Source organism: Dipodomys spectabilis, unplaced genomic scaffold (genome assembly GCF_019054845.1).
Source record: "Dipodomys spectabilis isolate Male_0828 unplaced genomic scaffold, ASM1905484v1 ptg000026l, whole genome shotgun sequence".
Taxonomy (NCBI): domain Eukaryota; kingdom Metazoa; phylum Chordata; class Mammalia; order Rodentia; family Heteromyidae; genus Dipodomys; species Dipodomys spectabilis.
The window spans coordinates 7,326,405-7,346,460 of record NW_024870703.1 but is presented as its reverse complement, the minus strand read 5'-3'; the positions used below and the strand labels follow the sequence as shown (position 1 = coordinate 7,346,460).

The 20,056-nt window shown below is 35.7% G+C and overlaps 1 protein-coding gene across 2 annotated transcripts in view; it reads left to right on the top strand.

The window, feature by feature from the left end:
• Positions 1-20,056, top strand: part of Camkmt (calmodulin-lysine N-methyltransferase) — a 355,009-nt gene that overhangs the window by 15,115 nt on the left and 319,838 nt on the right. For both annotated transcript variants that reach the window (XM_042675543.1, XM_042675542.1), the window contains exons 2-3: positions 4,333-4,505; positions 16,007-16,071. In XM_042675543.1, the coding sequence (XP_042531477.1) occupies positions 4,333-4,505; positions 16,007-16,071 (238 nt within the window). The remainder of the gene's footprint in view (positions 1-4,332; positions 4,506-16,006; positions 16,072-20,056) is intronic.

Below are 20,056 nucleotides of genomic sequence, written 5' to 3'. Positions count from 1 at the left end.
TGGCTTGGAATGTACTTTTTTTCCTTGCCAGTTCTAGAGCTTGAACTTGGCGTGGGCACTGTTCCTGAACTTCTTTTTGCTCAAGGCTAGCACTGTACCTCTTGAGCCACTGCACCACTCTAGCTTTTTTTTTTTTTTGGAGTGGTCATGGGACTCTGGGTCTGGATGCTGTCCTTGAGCTCTTTAGCTGAAGGCAAGTGCTCTACCTTTTTAGCCACAATACCACTTCCCATTTTCTGGTGGTTAATTGGAGATAAAGAGTCTCATAGCCTTTCCTGCCCTGGATGCTTTGAACCACAATCCTTAGATCTTAGCCTCCTGAGTAACCGGTTTGTACTTCTCTTTTAACTTCATTTTTTACTCATTACTACTTTTACCTCCCCTTTTTCTTTATTATCCATGTTTTGTGTTGTTGTACATCTTTGTAAGTAACATTAACTCCTTTTTTATTTTTATTTTTTATTTTTTGGTTGGTCATGGGGCCTGAACTCTGGGCCTGGGAGCTGTCCCTCAGGTCTTCAGCTCAAGGCTAGTGCCCTACCACTTGAGCTACAGTGCCACTTCCAGCCTTTTCTGCTTATGTGGTGCTGAGGAATCAGACCTAGGGCCTCATCTGCAAGGCAGGCATTCTACCATTGAGCCACCTTCCCAGCCCACATTAACTCGTTATGTTAACTATCTGATGTAAGTAAATCTGCAAATTCTGGGAATGTTAAGCCTGTTCTCTTCTTCATTATGAAAGCAATAACACACACTTTGGAAGGTTTCTTTGACATTATGTGATAACATGTATAGAATAGTTAGAATAAGCCACATTACAAACTCACTATAAATAGTAACTTATTGTTGTCACTATCAGTTCTTCTTGGTTACATTGAATCTTTAGCTTGTGATTTCTTTACAAGTGTTAGCCTTTTTGCTTATTTTTATATCTTTTATCATGCTTGAAGCAATATAGTCATAAATGCTTTTCTTCTGGCTTTGATTCTCTTTGATTTATATATTTTCTCTCTTGAGAACTGGGCAAATCTAAATTTTCGTAGTTTTATATAACTTTTGGAGAAAGTCCTTTAGTTTTTGCCTATCGACTTCTGTTTAGTGCTTACCTACGCCATTCTTTTGCCATTCTCATTTCCAGTGGAGCATTGTTACCTCTTTTTGACCAGAACTAAGCCCTGTTCTGAATTTAAACCATCTTATTAAATTTAAGTCCTCTTCACTATAGGATAACTTATGCAAGCATTGGCCATTTTGTAGTGGGATCCCAAGTGTCAGTATACAGGTTTTTTTTTTGTTCCAGTATTCTCCAAAAGAAAATACTACCCTTCTGGTAGATATAAGATTGTTTGTCTGTGATCTAGAAGCAAAGTGAGGAAAAAAGATATTGATTAAAGAGCATCTTATGTCACTCTATGTATGCTATGTTTGATGTTTAATATCAGAAGTTTTTCTGTGATTCATCTTCTATAGAAATTTCTCCTTTAGGTTTGGAAATGTGGTTAGAGGTAGAGTTCTTGCCTAGCATGCATGAAGCCCTGGGTTCTATTCCTTAGTACCATATAAACAGAAAAAGCCAGAAGTGCCATTGTGGCTCAAGAGGTAGAGCGCTAGCCTTGAACACAGAGAGGCTCTGAGATAGATCCCAAGCCCTGAGTTCAAGCTGCAGGACCAACGCCCCTCTCCCGCCTGCCAAAAAAAAAAAAAAAAATCTCCTTTAGAGTTATGCTGTGGGAAAGAAGAGTAGTTGCCTGGTGTTGCTGATGAGAATCAAGGGATTTAGCTACTCTTTGTAGCTAAATTACAGGCATGAGCCAATGACATTCAGCTTAGCTATTCGTTTAAAAAGATTTTCAATCAACATTTCTGTGTTTAAACTTAATCCTTGTTAGTCAGCTTCCCATCATGGTAACAAAATCTGAGACAGTAAAAAACATAAAACTAAAAATTATATTGGTTTTGAGTGGAAGCATTGATTTTGGTCTTTGGTGGTGGGTTGCTGAAGAGTAATTGAAGAGAATATGGCCCATCAAACTATTTAGTTAATGACAGGAAACAAAAGAGAAGAGGTTTGACTCCCAGGTTCCCTTTGAAGGGCATACCTGTGGTCATCCAGGGACCTCCCACTTGGCCCCATCTCCTAAAGGTTGTAACATTCTCAGGCATTCTCAGTCACCATGGGGCTCAAGATTTAGCACATAGGCCTTTGTGTGGGGACATTCAACGTCTGCTGTATAACAGTCCTCTATGTTATCTGCTTTATCCTAGTGCCTACATAACTCTTTCCTAAGTCTGTGAAGAACTTTGGTGTTTCTTGGCTTTCCTATTGCATTTAGATTTCATTTTTTTTTTTTTTTTTTACACACTGCAATTTAGTTACCACTTATTATTTTTCCTCCTTGTCCTTTTGGGTTTTTGATTTTTTTTCCATGTTAACTGCTATTAATGGGGAGTTGTAAAGGATGAGAGATGACCCTATACATGACTGCCTTCTTTAGCAAGAAGTTAGTTAACTGTTAATTCAGTACTGACTCCCAGTAGTATACTTCCATATGACATATTGTCCTATATAATTTTTATAAAAGCTTTCAGTCTGCAGTGCCTGAGTCAGGCACTCTATTAGAAGCTATGAGAGAGACAGACACTGTTTGTGTCTCACATGGGAAGAAACTGAGCTCAAAGAACTATTAAGGGAGATATCCATGTAATAATGATTGAGGAACAGATTAGGAATCTTCCATAGTTAGATTTGATATAGTTCATTTTGGAATAAACAGACTTTTATGGCTCATAAATAATACGTCTTAGACTTTTATTGTGTTCAGCCTAGGGACCCTAAAGCTTTTTTCATCAATCAATATTTTCTTCTTTGCTTCATGTAGTTAACAATTTGACGTGGTCTTACTCATTAGCAGTTATCATTGATTAAATAGCACATCGAGTTAGTGACACGGTATCATGACTTTAAGCAGTTTCCATTAACCTAAATAATTTGATTTGAATATTATTTATAGTATACAATGGGATTGGAAGGGCATATTTTATAAGTGGTGGGTGATGAGGTTATTAGTGTGTTGAGATTCTCTAGCTGACAAAACTTCAAATATTATTTGTGGCATTAAAATAACTGAACCTTTAAGCTAAGAAGAAACATAAAAAGTTATTTGATTTGATATCTTATTATAGTAATTGCCTTTACCTGATATGTATCACATAAAGAATTGTTTTTTTTTTTTGTGAATACATTTTTTATTACTTCTAATAAATATGGCATTGTATCAGATCATGGGTTAATTTAAATTATAAAAGTCTTTTCTAAGATTATGTGACAATTCAGTGTTTTATACTGATGACTTATGGTGCCATTACTTTGACATTATTAATTTAATTATTAGAAAATATGTTTTTAGACTTTGGAAAAGTTTCTATAATAAGCTCTATTGTGTAGCATTTGACATATAACAAGACCCTGCTTTGGAAAAGACTTTCAAACATTTTTTTTCATGACATTTTCAAAAGGAGGTAGTTTCTGATCCTCCATTAAAAAGACCATTCTAATTTTTTTGAAATTTAACTTGGACCTTCTAGTTTATGATTCTACCTCATGGACAAAGGTGTTCATCTTCTCAGTTCTTTTTTTGGGGGGGGGGCTGTCCAGTTGTGGGGCCTGAACTCTGGGCCTGGGCACTGTCCCTCAGCTCTTCAGCTCAAGGCTAGTGCTCTATCACTTGAGCCACAGCGCCACTTCTGGCTTTTTTCTTTTTGCTTATGTGGTGCTGAGGAATCGAACCCAGGGCCTCAGGCATGCAAGGCAAGCGCTCTACCTCTGAGCCACATTCCCAGCTCTCAGTTCTTTTTTTTCTGGAACTAGCAACTATTGGTCATAAAAGCTGTGTTTACCTTTCTACCTTTATCTCCTTTTTTCCCCCTGGTTCTGGTGCTTGAATTCTGGGATCTGTCCCTGAACTTCTTTTGCTCAAGGCTAGTGTTCTACCACTTGAGTTTATTGGAGATAGAGTCTTGGGGACTTTCTTGTATGGACTGGCTTCGAACTGCGATCCTCAAATCTCAGTCTCCTGAGTAGGTAGGACTTCAGGCAAGAGCCACTGGTGTCTATCTCATTTATTTTCTTTTTAAGATACTAGATTGGTAAATTTTCATTATGTTCCTTGTTCTTCCAAACATCGTGTGTATCTTGTGTTTAGTAGGAGGTTGGTTGAATTACCCAATTTACCATTTTTGGGAGTGAATGTTTCCTTAGCACTTACATTTTGAACAGTTAACTTCCAACAGGCTTATGTACTATGATCACAATGTTTGATTTTTATTCCAAAGGTTCTGAAGCAGAAACAGCTGGATGATTGCCTTCGACATGTATCTGTAAGAAGATTTGAATCATTTAATCTGTTTTCAGTAACAGAAGCCAAAAAGAGGGAAACTGAAGAGGAAGCTGGCACATGGGTCCAATATGCAAGTGTCTTCTATCCTGAATACAGTATATTCTTAAGGTAACCAAGGTTTTAGTTACAAAAATTACCTTAGATGAAAAATAACCAATAACCATTATTCTTTCTGTTGAATTTTCAGCTCTTAAAGTTAAGAGCTTAGGTGTTGCAACTTTGTGTTTATTGGTTTAACTGAGTATGATCAGACTACAGAAAAGAAATACTTAGGAATATGGCAGATTTTGAGGCTAACTTGAGCTGTTCTCTCATTGCATTAGATTATGATAAAAAGCCAAGTTCTTCTGGATACAAAGAAGGCTGAAAATGAAAACAGAATTTTTCAAAACTACTCTTCAAGCAGTAGTTATCTGAAAAAAATCAAGCTTTGGTATTTTCCCATTCATGTTTTGTCATTTTCAGGCTTAGAACTTGAAAAATAGAAGGGAAGGGAAAAAATTCATCTGAACACTGATACTGTGAGAAGAACACACTATTCTGACATTAATTTTGTTAGAAGAAAGACAAGAGAGTTGCAAACTAAAGGAGCAAGATACTCGTTTTTACTGAATTAATTTTCTCTCACTGTTATATTCTAGCATGTTGTAATAATACTGTAGTCATTTCATCCTTCTAAAATTGGCCTTTTTCCAACAGGATTTCACATTTTGAAAGAGAAGGAGGGGCACATTTATATAACTGAAAGAAGAGCAAAAAGCATCTCAAGTAGAAGTGTGACTGATTTAAGACTTTGGTGAGGCTAGGAATAATTTTAAGAAAAAGTTTTTTTTTTTTTTTGCAAAGGATGTATATTTATAGCATACATTTCTTAAACTGTTTAGGTTTTAAATATATGTTTTAGAAGGTCTTGCATTAGCTAAAAATTTGGGATTTGTATAGAATTTACTAGGATAGGCAGGGAAGAACTATTAGGGTCTGGTTCCTTTCTTGTTTTATTGAAAACACCAAGTAAGAGAGACAAATGTAGGGCTTTTGAGCTTGCTATACATTTGTACAAAGTTTTAAATAAAACACTTCAATTGCCTTCCACTCTCATGGACTAAATTCCATTTAGTCCTCAGGTAGGAACGAAAGAAAAGTACATTAAATCCTTCCTAGGCACCAGGTACAGAGCTAAGTGTTTTGATGTATTTTATTTCATAGTAACTATAGGAAATAGTAAAAACAATTAAACAAAATTAAAAAGAAGGAAAAAGAGTGATCTAGTAGAAGTCTTCAGAGATTAGATTTAAAAAATAATAAGTTTAAATTGGAACAAGAATAATTTCCTGATAGCTTTAAGGTTGATCAGGGTGAATATGAAATCTATTATTTTTTTTCTTTCTTTCTTTCTTTCTTTTTTATTTTTTTTGGTCATGGGGCTTAAACTCTGGGCTTAGGTGCTGTCCTTCAGCTCTTCAGCTCAAGGCAAACGCTCTACCTCTTGAGCCACAGTGCCACTTTCAGTTTTCTAGTGGATTATTGGAGATAAGAGTCTCACAGACTTTCCTGCCTGGGCTGGCTTTGAACTGTGATCCTCAGATATCAGCCTCCTGAGTAGCTAGTATTACAGTTGTGAACCACTGGCACCTCGGCCTGAAATCTGTTCTTGAGATTTTTCCAAGGAAGGCCTGATTATCCACCCAGTGGGGATGATTTTGATATATTATTATCTGGAGTCCAGGCTTTAGAAAAAATGGATACTTCTTTCTAACAGCATGGGTCTTTGTAATACAGTCATTTTTGAAAGAATAAACTTAAGAATGCTTATCCAAATATGAATTCCAGGTTATGCAGATAAGACAAGTAACTGAGCTAAAATTTTGCCAAAATAGCTGCCAGATTTTTTTCTCCTTTAGCCTTGTAGTTACTGTACTTCCACATTTATTGGGCAAAAGTAACAACACTTAACTGTAATTCTAGTTTAGAACATGAGCTTAGAAAGGATTAAAAAAAATCCCAGACATACAGTATTAATAATGACTGAAGGTTTATGCCTATTATGTGATAGCATTGTTATAAATGGTTTTTCCTATATTCATGTGTTAAATCCACACATCATTGTATTATTATGAAGAAAATATTATTGTCATTCTTATTTCATAAATGAGGGAAATAAAGGCCATGCTTCTGTGGCTCATGCTTGCAGTCTTAGCTATTTAAGACACAGAGATCAAAGGTCAGAGCTCACCATTTGAGACTAGCCTGGGCATAAATACACCTCATTTCAATTGGTAGCTGGATATTGTGGCATACCTCTCTCATCTTAACTACCATGAGAAATGAAAATAGGAGGGTCCTGGTCCATGCTGCCCTGAGGATAGTAGAAGACCCTATTCAAAAAATTAGCAAAGGGAAAAGTGCTAAGGTATTGATCATGATCAAATACTACCTAGCAAGTGCATGATCCTGAGTTCAACTCTCAGTACCACACACACACACACACACACACACACACACACACACACACACACACAAACCAAATGAAGAAGAAAAGAATAAAATGAGGAAAGTGAAGTAAAGAGATGTTAACTAATTGGTTGAGGTCAAATAAATGGGCACATAGTAATTATGCCTGTATACAGTCAAATCCAGGTCTGATTCCACACCTTGTATTTAAAAAAAACCACATTTATATTTGGACTTGGTAGATCATATCTATAAGTCTACTACTGAAAAGATCAAGAGGATTGGTGTTTGAGGCCAGCCTGGGCAAAACATTCTTGAGACTTTGTCTTAACCAATGAAAACCTGAGTATAGTAGTATGTGGCTACTGCCACTGCTTTGCACAGAAGTCCTTGTCCTTGCTAGACAGATGCTCTACCACTTAAGCTATACTCTCAAACTGTTTCTGATTTATTTATGGTTCAGGTATGATTTCATGTTTTTGTCTAGACTTAGACTATGATGCTTCTACTTATGGCCTACTGTGTATAGCTGGAATCACAGGCCTGTGTGACCACAACTGGCTTGTTGACTGACATTGGATTTCATTAACTTTTTTTCCCTGTCTGTCCTCAAGCTGCTATTCTCTGGACCTCTGCCTCTTGACTGGCTGAGATTATAGGCATAAGCCACAACAGCAGTCCCTTCAGTGTTTATTTAATATAGCAGTATGGAATGATTGGGAAGCATGATGATTTGCACCTTCTAATATATATGATGCACTATCTTGGGAGCTTAAATCTATGAAAAGTTAAGTAATAAAAATAAGCAGAAATGTTAATCAGACAATTCAAGAACTCTTACCAGGTAATACATATGATTTCCAAATGATTGGAAGACTTCATTCTTCTTAGGAGTTTAGAGGCAGTAATAGTTTTTGGAAAGATTTAGATCTGTAAATATTTGCAAATTTTGGAAAAAGGGAGAAACCATTCTTGGTGAGAGGAAGGCAAGATGAGAATAGGCAAGATGAGAAAGCACAAAGCAGAAGGCCATCAAGATCTCGGGGGAGAGTGTCCTCATAAAGAGCTGAACATGGATTGGGTTGTTATGGTTTCCTCACACACCATACTTAAAAGCTCTATTTTTGCTTCCTCAGTTCCTATCACCTAAGCTGACCTACCACATCCCAACAGAAATGACACATAGGGAGAGTAATACTTAACCGTACTAGTTGTTAGTTTTATTCACCTTAAATGTTCCCATTGATTGTTAGACAGTTTTCTTAGACTCAAAATAAATACTCTGAGGGAGTTAATAATTAGATGTCTGTGAATTCAGAGTACATAGTTTATCTTATTTATATGGTTAAAAGATAAACAAGCAGTAACCTAACTTAATGTTTTGACCATTATTTTATTAGCCTGATATAATGATACTTAAAAGTATAAAGAATTCTCCATGTGGCAGGGTGCTCATATCTCATACTTATAGATCTGACTACTCAGGAGACTGAAATTTGGAGGATTGTGGTTTGAAGCCAACCAGTAGAAAGTCTATAAGACTCCTCTCCAAAACAATTAACGAAAAGCCAGACTGGAAGTATAGCTCAAATAATAGTGCACCAATTGAACAAGCAAGCTGAGCAAGTATGAAGCTATGAGTTTAAAACACTGGTAATAGAAAATAAACATTCTTTCCCACCCTCTGACTTTTCAGAAGAAATCTACATTTATTACAAAAGTCTGATTATAAGATTCCCAAGATTTGTTACCATTTCTTTATATGTGAGAATGATTAATTCTTTGTTTAAAAAATTGTTTGGAAATTAAAGTAGGACTCTTAATTTCTTTACAAAGTCTTTTTGTTTTTCTAGCACCTTTTTTTTTGTTGTTGTTGGTCGTGGCACTTGAACTCTGGGCCTGGGCACTGTCCCTGCGCTCTTCATTTCAACTAGAGTGCTCTACCACTTGAGCCACAGTGCCACTTCCGGTTTTCTAGTGATTTATTGTAGATCAGAGTCTCATGGACTTTTCTGCCCAGGATGGCTTTGAACCCTGATCCTCAGATCTCAGCCTCCTGAGTAGTTAGGATTAAAGCCGTGAGCTATGGTGCCCGGCTACCTTTTTTTTTTTCTTAGAAATTTATAGAATAGACTGCTGCTATTAGATAGATGGATATATATAGAAAGCTTAAGGCAGGCCAGGAGATGTTTATACTAAAATCTTTCTTAAAAGTTGTCTCTGGTTGCTTTATAAGTTGAAATTTCTTATTGTGTACAGCTTGCTGTATAGATACTAGATATTGTCCCTACATGCTATATTTTCAGTTTCACTCTGGCAGAAGTTTATGTATTCTGCAAGTTTTAAAATGCTTGCATTGTGTGTGGAACCATACAAGTGCCTGAGTTATTCATTTATGAATGCATATATGTTTTAGAGATATAGCAAAAGCTGAGAGGCCTGAACTGTCCTCTTTTCTTTGAATAAGACTACTGTTGCTATGGTAATTGCTAAATTAGAATGTTGGTACTTGACTTTCAGCTTGTCCTAGGAGCTTAGAATGGGCAGGAAGTCAAGAATGTGGCTTTTGCTGTATTGCATCTTTTTAATACAGTAAATACACTGCAATGAAATCATATATTGCTTTTCCAGGCAAAGGAAAAGGCAAATCAAATTATCACCACAGAATTTAGTATATGCCTTGTATGTGTATAGTAAGTAGAAACTAGTAATGAGAAATAACATGCTTATGAACTTGGCTGAATGATAGGTTTTCTTGTAGGTATTATATATTATAGGTATCTTTTTTTTTAACCTGGCAATTCTAACCACTGAGTAAATATGAATTTTGAATTTATATTTTAAAACATAGCTTTAACATTATCATTATATTTATAAGAAGTGATTATTAAAAGATTTTATTCTCTTAGAAGAAACTTTGCAGGACCTTCAATATATCAGTGTGTGCAGAATATTCTAATATATTGAGTCATATTTTTATGTAACTCAGTTCAGATATATAGTCCTATTATAATTATAACTTACTTTTCTATCTCTTCAGCTCTTCAGCTCAAGGCTAGTGCTCTACAACTTGAGCCACAGCACCACTTCTGGCTTTTTCTGCTTATATGATGCTGAGGAATTGAACCCAGGGCCTCATGCATGCAAGGCAAGCACTTTACCATTGAGCCACCTTCCCAGCCCCTACTTTTCTATCTTATTTTAGGCTCTACCCATGCTTGTTTGAATAGCTTAATATATTTACATATAAATATACTTCAAGCTTCAGTAAATTGAAATGTTCCTTGAACATTTTTCTAATTCTTCTATACTACATGCAGAAAACATCTGCTAATATCCTATAATATGTGTAAGATAGAAAAAAAGTCTTCAGCTGTTAAAAAGCTTCAAAGCAAGTTCCATCTATTTACTTTCTTTCTGAAAACTGCTCTTCTTTGTTCTTCTGTAGCATTTTACTATCAATTGCACTTCTTTGTTTATACCTAATTTTCTAGTAAAGATCAAATTTGGGTGAATATGGTCAAAATACTTTATGTGTATGTGTGAAAGGGGTACAATGAAGTTTGTTGAGATTGATTTGAAACAGAGAGAAAGGATAAGGAAGAGTGTAGCAGGGGTGAGTCTGATCAAAGTACGTTGTATGGGGGCTTGAGCTGAAGAGCTGAAGCATAGCTCCCAGGCCCAGAGTTCAGGCCCCATGACCAACAGCTGCAACAACAACAACAACAACAACAAAGTTGTTGTATGCATATATGGATGCACCAAAATGAACACCTTGTACAACCTGATCCATTAACTCACACTTATTTCTTTGTGTTTGGTACATTCAAAATACTTTCTGCCAGGTAGAGAGAGAGAGAGAGAGAGAGAGAGAGAGAGAGAGAGAGAGAGAGAGAGAGAGAGAGAGAATGTGTGTATGTATGTGTAGGCATGCATGAGTGCATATACCCATGCCAGTTCTTGGGCTTGAACTCAGGGCTTGAATGCTATCCTTAGCTTTTTTCCTTAAGGCTGATATTCTGTTACTTGAGCCATACCTCCACTTTTGGCTTTTTGCTGGTTAATTGGAGATGAGCATCTCATGGACTCTTCTGCCTGAGTTGGCTTCAAACCTTGATCCTCAGAGCTCAACCTTCTGAGTAGTTAGGATTATAGACATGAGCCATTTATGCCTGATTTTCTACCAGTTATTTTGAAAGAATTTATTATTTGATTTTATAGTTCTGGATATTTAACATTATCACATATATGCCAGTATTTTCTTCCATTTTATGTATTACCTTTTCATTTTCCATGTATCTATTGATACATGGAGGTGTCTAACTTAACTATTTTTTCTTTTAGGATTTTGCTGTGACATTTAGCTCTTATTTACTTTCATCCTGTAGTTTCAATGTCTTGGTACATTTAAGTTTCAAGTTTTTTTCTTTGTCAGCTTTTTTTTTAAAATTGTTAATAAAAAGGCACCTTTTCTTTTTTTTTTTTTTGGGGGGTCTGGTCGTGGACCTGAACTCTGGGCCTGGGCACTGTCGTCCCTCAGCTCTTCAGCTCAAGGCTAGCACTCTACCACTTCAGCCACAGGGCCACTTCGGCTTTTTCTGCTTATGTGGTGCTGAGGAATAGAACCCAGGGCCTCATACGTGCAAGGCAAGTGCTCTACCACTGAGCCACCTTCCCAGCCCGGCACCTCTTCTTATAACCTGTCTCTTAGTCTTTGCTCTGCAGACCATTTCTTTGGAAGAAATTCACAGGTTATTAAGTTCTATAATAATTGCTTTAGGTGGCTATGGAAAAAAAAATTATTGGCTCTGTGGAGAATAATCTATTACAATTAAAGTCATAAAAAAAATTTAAGCTTTGGACTTTGAGAGAAAGATGAAATGAACTTTTATACTTGAAGATATTTTGACAAAAATTTTATTATCCGACAACATTAATTACTAGGACATTAAGTCTGATATATGGATTCACTTTGAAAAAATCCCTTCCTTGTAAGCATTTGTATTTAACTACTGAATCTAGACAGACCATTGGTAAATAGCCCACAGATTAAGGGTAGATAAGATCTAATAGAGTTGACAATTGAATAAAGTATTTGACTGATTGGACAAAGAATAATCCCTATGTTTGGGACAAACAAAAGAAAACTTGAAGTAATCAAATTGAATCTTTACCAAACTGCATTTTATCAGATTTCCTATAATTAGCACTAATACTATTGAGGACAGTGGTCATTGACATTCTCTCATGAGATACTATCTTTTATGGTTTCTCAACCCTGATAATGTCATAGATAATTGTTTCTAATTTTTTTTCTTTCTTTCCTTTTTCTTTTTCTTTTTTTTTCTTTTTTGGCCAGACCTGGGGCTTGAACTGGGCCTTGGTGTTGTCCCTGAGCTCCTTTGGCTTATGGTTACTCCTCTACCACTTGAGCCACACACAGTGCCACTTCTAGCTTTTTCTGCTTATGTGATGCAAAGGAATCAAACCCAGGGCCTTATATATGCAAGGCAAGCACTCTACCACTGACCTACCTTCCCACTTCCAGTTTTTTCTGTGATTAATTGTAGATAAGAGTCTCAGAAACTTTCCTGCCTGGCCTGGCTTTGAACTACAGTCCTCAGATCTCAGCCTCCTGAATAGCTAGGATTATAGGCATGAGCTACTGGCGCCTAGCTTGTTTCCCATTTTTATAATTAGTTTAGGAGTAGGTTCAATGTTTCCCTACCCCTTAACCTTATTCTAGTTTCTGGTGTTAGGAATAGTTGACATTATGCAAAATGTATGCAGCTTTTTTCTGATATTGCCTCAGATTTAACTGCCAACATGTCATTTGGATTGTATATGCACATATATGTTTATGCATGTGTGTTTGTGTGTGAGAGTAAGAGAGAGACAGAGCAAGAACAAGAAAGAGAATATAAATGTTCATATTAAAATTAGGCCATAAGGTAATTCTACTTTTAGAAATGTATCCTAAGGAAATAATCAAAATTGGGCTTATGATGTTTCCATAAACATTTTCATTGCAGCAATATATATACTAGTACAAAGCTGGATAAAATGTTAAACCCATCGTAAAGTTTTGTGGCACAGTGAGTCATATATAAAACTATTCGTTATGCATTAAAATCATGTTACAAGAGATTATAATACATTATGAAAAATGAAATTTGCAAAACAGTATGAACAGTGCATTCTCAGTTCTTTATTAAAGGTGTGTATGAACACAGAATAAGACTTGAAGGATAGGTACTAAAATGTTAACTTTTGTTATCTTCGCATGTTAGAGTTATGGTATTTTTTTCTTGAAGAAACTATATATTGCCTTTATATTTAGGAAGCAGTGTTTTGAGATCATTGGTATAGTATTGATAATCTTAATAGCTTTGTTTTCCCTTTTAGATGTGAAGTACTTTGTTCTTTTTCTTTTTTTTTTTTTTTTTTTTTGGTCGGTCGTGGGGCCTGAAAGCTGGGCCTGGGTGCTGTCCCTCAGCTCTTCAGCTGAAGGCTAGCGCTCTACCACTTGAGCGTCAGCCCTACTTCCGGCTTTTTCTGCTTATGTGGTGTTGAGGAATCCAACCCAGGGCCTCATGCATGCAAGGCAAGCGCTCTACCACTGAGCCACCTTCCCAGCCCCCTTTGTTCTTTTTCTTATCTCAGTGTTCATTGTAGTTTTCCATAATACTAATGTAAATAGTCTGATCTTTTCTTAGAATTTTATATACCCAGAGGCAGTGTAGAATCTTTGAGTTGTGAGGAAGGGTTTATTTTGGGTTGGTGATTTTGTTTCTTTGGATGGTGACAATTTTGAGCTAAATGTTGCAAATAAGTTTTGCAATTTCAGTTACTAATTTTGTCAGAGAAATGGATCTTTATGATAGTAATACAAAGCTCTCTTTTATCTCTGAAAGGGGTAATACAATTTACAAGTATTCTTTTTTTTTTTTTTGAGGGGGAGGAGCGTTGTGGAGATCGAACTCAGGGCCTAAGTGCTGTCTCTGAGTCTTTGGGCTCAAGGCTAGCACTCCACCATTTTGAGCCACAGCACCACTTCCACTTTTCTGGTAATTAATTGGAGGTCAGTGTCCTACAAACTTTCCTGCCTGGGCTGGCTTCAAACCATGATCCTTAGATCTCAGTATCCTGAATAGCTAGGATTACAGTATTAGCCGTTGGTGCCCAGCTTATTCGCTTATTATATGTATTGGTTTACTAGGATTGTCAAAACCAAGTACTACAAACAACACAAGTTTATATTTTCACAGTTTAAGAGGCTAGAAGTTTGAGATTAAGAGATCATTGTCAAGTTGGGTTTCTTCTGAGGCCTATTGGATTGCCACCCTATGCTACCTCTTAACATGGTTATCTTTTTATTTCATTGTCTTCTCTTCTTATAAAGATGCTTGTCATATTGGATTAAAGATCACCCTAATAATCCTATTTTTATTTTTTATTCATTTACTTCTTCAGGAGTCTGTCTCCAAATGGAGAATTCAACATATGAATTGAGGAGGACAATTCAATTCATAACACAAAATATCATTTATAGCAACTTTAATGACAAGCTAATATGGATGGAATAAGTTTTTAAAATTTATTATTAATGATTATTATACATGATTAAGATACACTAAAGTAGTGCTAAAACTAAATTTTATGAGGGAGAATGTAGAAGATTGTAGCACCAAGTTTCATCAATGGAAAAATAACTGAAGCTCCATGAAATCTGTGTTAGGTCCATGTCTATTTGAGAAGAATAATTCATCCCACCCTCCCTCCTCTTCCCCTCCCTCTCTTCCTCCTCCTTTTTATTTCTTCCTTCCTCTTTTTCTTTTTCTCTCTCCCTCCTTCCTTCCCTTCCCTTCCCTTCTTTTTCCCTTTCCCTTTCCCTTCCCCTTCTCCTTTCCCTTTTCTCTTCCTTTCCCTTCCCTTTCCCCGTTCCCTTTCTTCCCCTTCTTCTCCTGCTCTTCTCCTCCTCCTTCTCCTTCCCCTTCCCTCTCTCTCTCTCTCTTTCTTTCTTTCTTTGTCTCTCTCCTTCCCTTTCTCCTTCCTTTTCTCCCTCTCTTCTTCCCTCCCTCCCTTCCCCCTCTCTCCCTCCCTCTTCTTTCTCTCTCTCTCTCTCTCTCACTCTCTCTCTCTTTCCCCCTCTTTTTTTCCCCTTGCTTTCTGGAGCTTGAACTCAGGGCCTGAGTACTGTCCTTGAGTTCTTTTGCTTTACCACTTGAGCCACAGCTCCACTTTTTTGGGTGGTTAATTGGTGATAAGAGTCTTAGGTTTAGGATAGCTTTGAACCACAATCCTCAGATCTTAGCTTCTGAGTAGCTAGGATTATGGGCATGAGCCACCAACACTGGGCAAAGAATAATATCTCTCTTAAATATTACTAAATAATCAAATAAAATATTTAAAGGGCTATTAAGTAAAGAGGGATTAGGACTAAAGGAGATAGAATTGATGAGTGAACAAATGGAATACAAATTTTTCCCACTGACATTTAGACTGGCATATAGACCCAATGTGTAGACCTGAGGATTGGTAGTTCTTTGTGAATGAAGTTACACTAGAATTGTAACATTAGAAATTTATGTATTATTGAATATGGATCTGGAGATTGATTTCTTTTGACTCTTTAAGATTTTCTAAGGGCTGGGAAGGTGGCTCAGTAGTAGAGTGCTTGACTCGCATGCATGAGGCCCTGGGTTCGATTCCTTAGCACCACATACACAGAAAAAGCTGGAAGTGGCACTGTGACTCAAGTGGTAGAGCACTAGCCTTGAGCAAAAGCAGCTCAGGGACAGCGTCCAGACCTGGAGTTCAAGCCCCAGGACTGGCAAAAAAAGATTCTCTAAGTATAATGTGAATTTCTTTAAAAAAGCTGATCATGAAGGTTAAGAACATACCATTATATAACTGAAACAATAATGAAAAAAGTATTACTTCTTAAAGATGCTGATTATTCATTTAAAATGTCAGTTGCATTAAATACACTGAAGGTTATGTTCTGTCTTTTTCTCTTCTCCCTCTAGTGGGCAGAAAATACTTTAAAAACATAAAATAAAAAGGTTTATAAGTATTGAGTCTATTAGACTGTTTCTGCTTAAAAAAAACCCATTAGATTTCAGAATCATTAAAGAAAATGCTTTATTCCTTTGTAGGCGTGATAGTGGATCCTTGAATGTTGAAGATGTTCTTACCAGCTTTGACAATACAGGAAATGTCTGTAAGTTATATGATAAAGCTACAGAAATATACTTAATGTTTTCAGTGAACTTAGAGTTTTTATTATTATACTTGCTAATGTATATATAATATGGACATACATGCATATATGTATAAATAGCCATGTATATGTATATATGTTTATATATATATAGATAGATAGATAGATAGATAGATAGATAGATAGATAGATAGACAGCCCAAATTGTTACTGAATGTAGATGCAAAATAAGCCTCATATAAGATGCATGCTAAATGGCTATGGCATTTTTTTTTTTTTTTGCACTTTGCCAGATTGTATGTGCGTGTGTGTGTGTGTGTGTGTGTGTGTGTGTGTGTGTGTGAATCAGAAGGAACTGGTTCTCCAGTCTGTCCCTTTTGTTTCTTGTTTTCAATGCTTTCTCAATTAATCCAATACAAGGTTTCTTTTTTTGCTGTGTTTTGGATGCTTTCTATTTCATTCCCTGATTCTTTGCTCTTTCAATACAGATTAAACCCAGGCCATGTTTTCCATGATGCTGATATATTTTAATACCAGAGTGCTTTTGTTTTATGTAATTTTCCAATGTTATAGAATTTATTGACTTTTAGCTAAGCTTTTAAAGGGTGACAGATTTCTGTACTGAGGAGATCACTTAAATAATTCTAAAATAATGTCATGTGATGAAAGAAGTCAGCTGAGAATATCTTTGTCACAGACAAGAGCTGTGTCCTCCTTCATGTTTGTTACATTTGGTACTTATTTTCAGATTTGAATTATTAGTGAAATATGACCATTTTAAATGTAAAATCAGTACTCACATAACTTGTTTCTAAAGAAAATTACAGAACTATCACTACTTAGTGTCCATACTTAACCAACATACTTTATAAAAAGTACTGCGTCATCAAATGCATGAGTGTGCGTAGAAGAGTTGTCCTGTAATTAGCAGACAGTAACTTTGCTCTTATATCCATATTATGGCAAGCTTTTAATCATATAGAAAAATTGTGTTGTGTTACTAAGACATAATTGTGCTTTTTCTATAAATGTTAAATTAATAAATGTTAAATTTTCTTGAAATATTTAAATTAAAGTCTGTTTCTTTTCCATGGACAGTGACAGGTGTACCTTCATGGATAGCAGGTGTGCCTATTTTCTGACAGTTACTGAATTTGAATTCTTTCCCCACTTAGGCATATATTTTTTTATCAGAGGGTAGGCTCAGACTGGTCAGAGGATGCTAATGGTAGTTGAGGAAGCATTTAACTAATGTTAAATATCATTAGGTCAGCCCTCTGCATATGTACTTTTAGAATATTATCCTCAGTTATGAAATTCAGAATTGTTGTTGTTGTTGGTTGTTGGGCTTGAAGTTAGGGCCTAGATACTGTCAGTGAGCTCTTGTGCTTAAGGACCAGCGCTATACCACTTTGATCCACAGTGCCTTTTCCAGTTTTTGACTAGTTAATTGGAGATAAGAATCTTAAGGGGACCTTTTCTGCTCTGGTTGGTTTCGAACCATGTTCCTTAGATTTTAGCCTCTTGAGTAACTAGGATTACAGGTGAGAGCCATGGGCACCTGGCTCAGAATTTTTGCATCAGAAATACATACTACTCTGACTTAGTGTGAAATAGGCCACTAGCTGGCAGCATTATATAAAATAAACATAATTCCTAAAGTTCTAAACTATTATTTTATACATCTTATCCTCTATTTTTCTCATTTTCTTCTCCCCAAGTTATGGTTGCACTAACAAACAGGTAAATGGTGTGCTAAAGGTATTTTTTTCACTGCTATCTGTTGTTTGGGAGGAAGGTCTGAAACTTTGGAATGAGATTACCTACATTTAAATCCTAGTTCTGAAGTTCATCATGAATAATTTATATTCCAATTTTCCTCATTTTTTAGAGATTAGGTATGATGCATATCCAATGATGATAGCACACTGCTTTCCTCAGAGTTGATGCTCAATAAACAGATATTATTTATTACTACTGTCTTTGTTACAAAATTCTTTCTTTAATAATAAAAAGATATCAATAAATATGAATATTTTTGTTTTTATGTATCAGATTTTTAAATTAATAAAGATACCAAGAGTTATTGTGATATTTTAAAATAAACTTTTTTTTTCTGGTCCTGTGGCATGAACTCTGTACCTGGACAGTGTCCCTGAGCCTTTTTTGCTCAATGCTAGAACACTACCACTTGAGCCACAGCACCACTTCTGGTTTTCTGAAACTCTTATTGGAGATAAGAGTCTCACAGACTTCCCTGCTCTGGCTGGCTTTGAATTGCAATCCTCAGATCTCAGCCTTCTGACGAGTTAGGATTACAGGCATGAGCCACTGGTGTCTGGCTTAAAATAAACTATTTTGATCATTTGTCATAAAAATTACATAAAATTACCAAATGCATGTTTATTACAATGCATGTCATAAATGGGGTCTTAATAACAAATATATTGTCAAGTGATAGAATTGCTAATAAAAATAATGTGCACTAAAACATGTTTAGTGTACCCTTTTATAATTTACTATTTTATATTTTAAGTGTACTGATACTTTATTGGCTTTATTGAAAAGACCATGGATCAATTTATTATAAATTGTATATATATAAATAAAGTATAAATATTCATGTTAACTTTTTTATAATTATAGGCATCAAGTAGTTGTGGATTGAAAAAGTGATTTTTTTCACTTGATGTTTTAACAGTTTGATTTTATTGTACTGGTAGTAATGTTAGGTTGAGTTTATGACTATGTAACCCAGCAGAGGGCACCATAATCATAATTCTGTCTCAGTACCATGTAGTTGGAATAAATAACTTGAACAATGATTGTCAGTTTTCACAATAACACACGTAAGGATGTGTTTACAGGTTTTGATTTGATTTGTGTCTCATATAATTAATTGATTCATCAGTTCATTAATAACACATTTTTTTCCTTGCCTGATTTTTTTTGTTGTTCAGTTTGAATTTTGTTTTTGTTTGAACTGTTAGTTTAAAGACATGATTTTGTTCTTTTTTTTTAAAGGCGGACAGACTGGAAATCATGTATAGAAATGTCAGTTTATATATTACTCTCATTACAGTATGGATATTTAAAATGAGGAAAAATATTCTAATAGTGTAAGAAAACAATAGATATTTAGTTTAGGATTTTTTTCTTTTCTTTTTGGTCATTGGGTTGAACTCAGAGCCTGAGTGCTGTTCCTGATCTTTTCTGCTCAAGGTTAGTGCTCCATCACAGCTCCATTTCTGGTTTTCTGGTAAGTGAATAAGAATCGTACAGACTTTCCTGCCAGAGATGGCTTCAAACCACGATCCTCAGATCTCAGTCTCCTGAGTAGCTAGGATTAAGCATAAACCTCCAGTGTCTGGCAGCAAAAATATCTTTTGTAAGCTGATACTACTTCTTTTTAGTTAAAAAGATAAAGCATTTTAGAGTCACAGAAACTTGATGCTTGTATCTAATAATACATATTGTATTCATGGTTTAGTAGAATAATTTATATTAAATTTAGAAATCAGGTAATAATTCTATGGAGGGTAGATTTTCAAAAGAAAGGATCAGTCTCACTTTTAGATTATGTCATACCTTCACCAAATAATCATCTTAATTTATCACTTTTTTTTTTCTCAATTGTGGGTCTTGAACTCAGGGCCTGGGTGCTATCTCTGAGCTTTTTTTTTCTCAAGGCTAGCACTCTACCACTTGGAGCCACAGTGCTGATTCTGGTTTTCTGCTGGTTAATTGGAAATAAGAGTCTTATGGACTTTTCTGCCTGATCTGGCTTCCAACCATGATCCTCAGATCTCAGCCTCCTGAATATCTGGCATTGTAGGTGTGAGCCACTGGCACCTAGAATCTCCTTAATTTATATTGAAAAATGAAAAGAAAGCAACCCTAAAATCTCTAGTATTTCCCAATGTATTGGTAAAGAAAATATTCTTTTTTTTTTTTTTTTCCTTTTTTGTGTGCAGGTCCTGGGGCC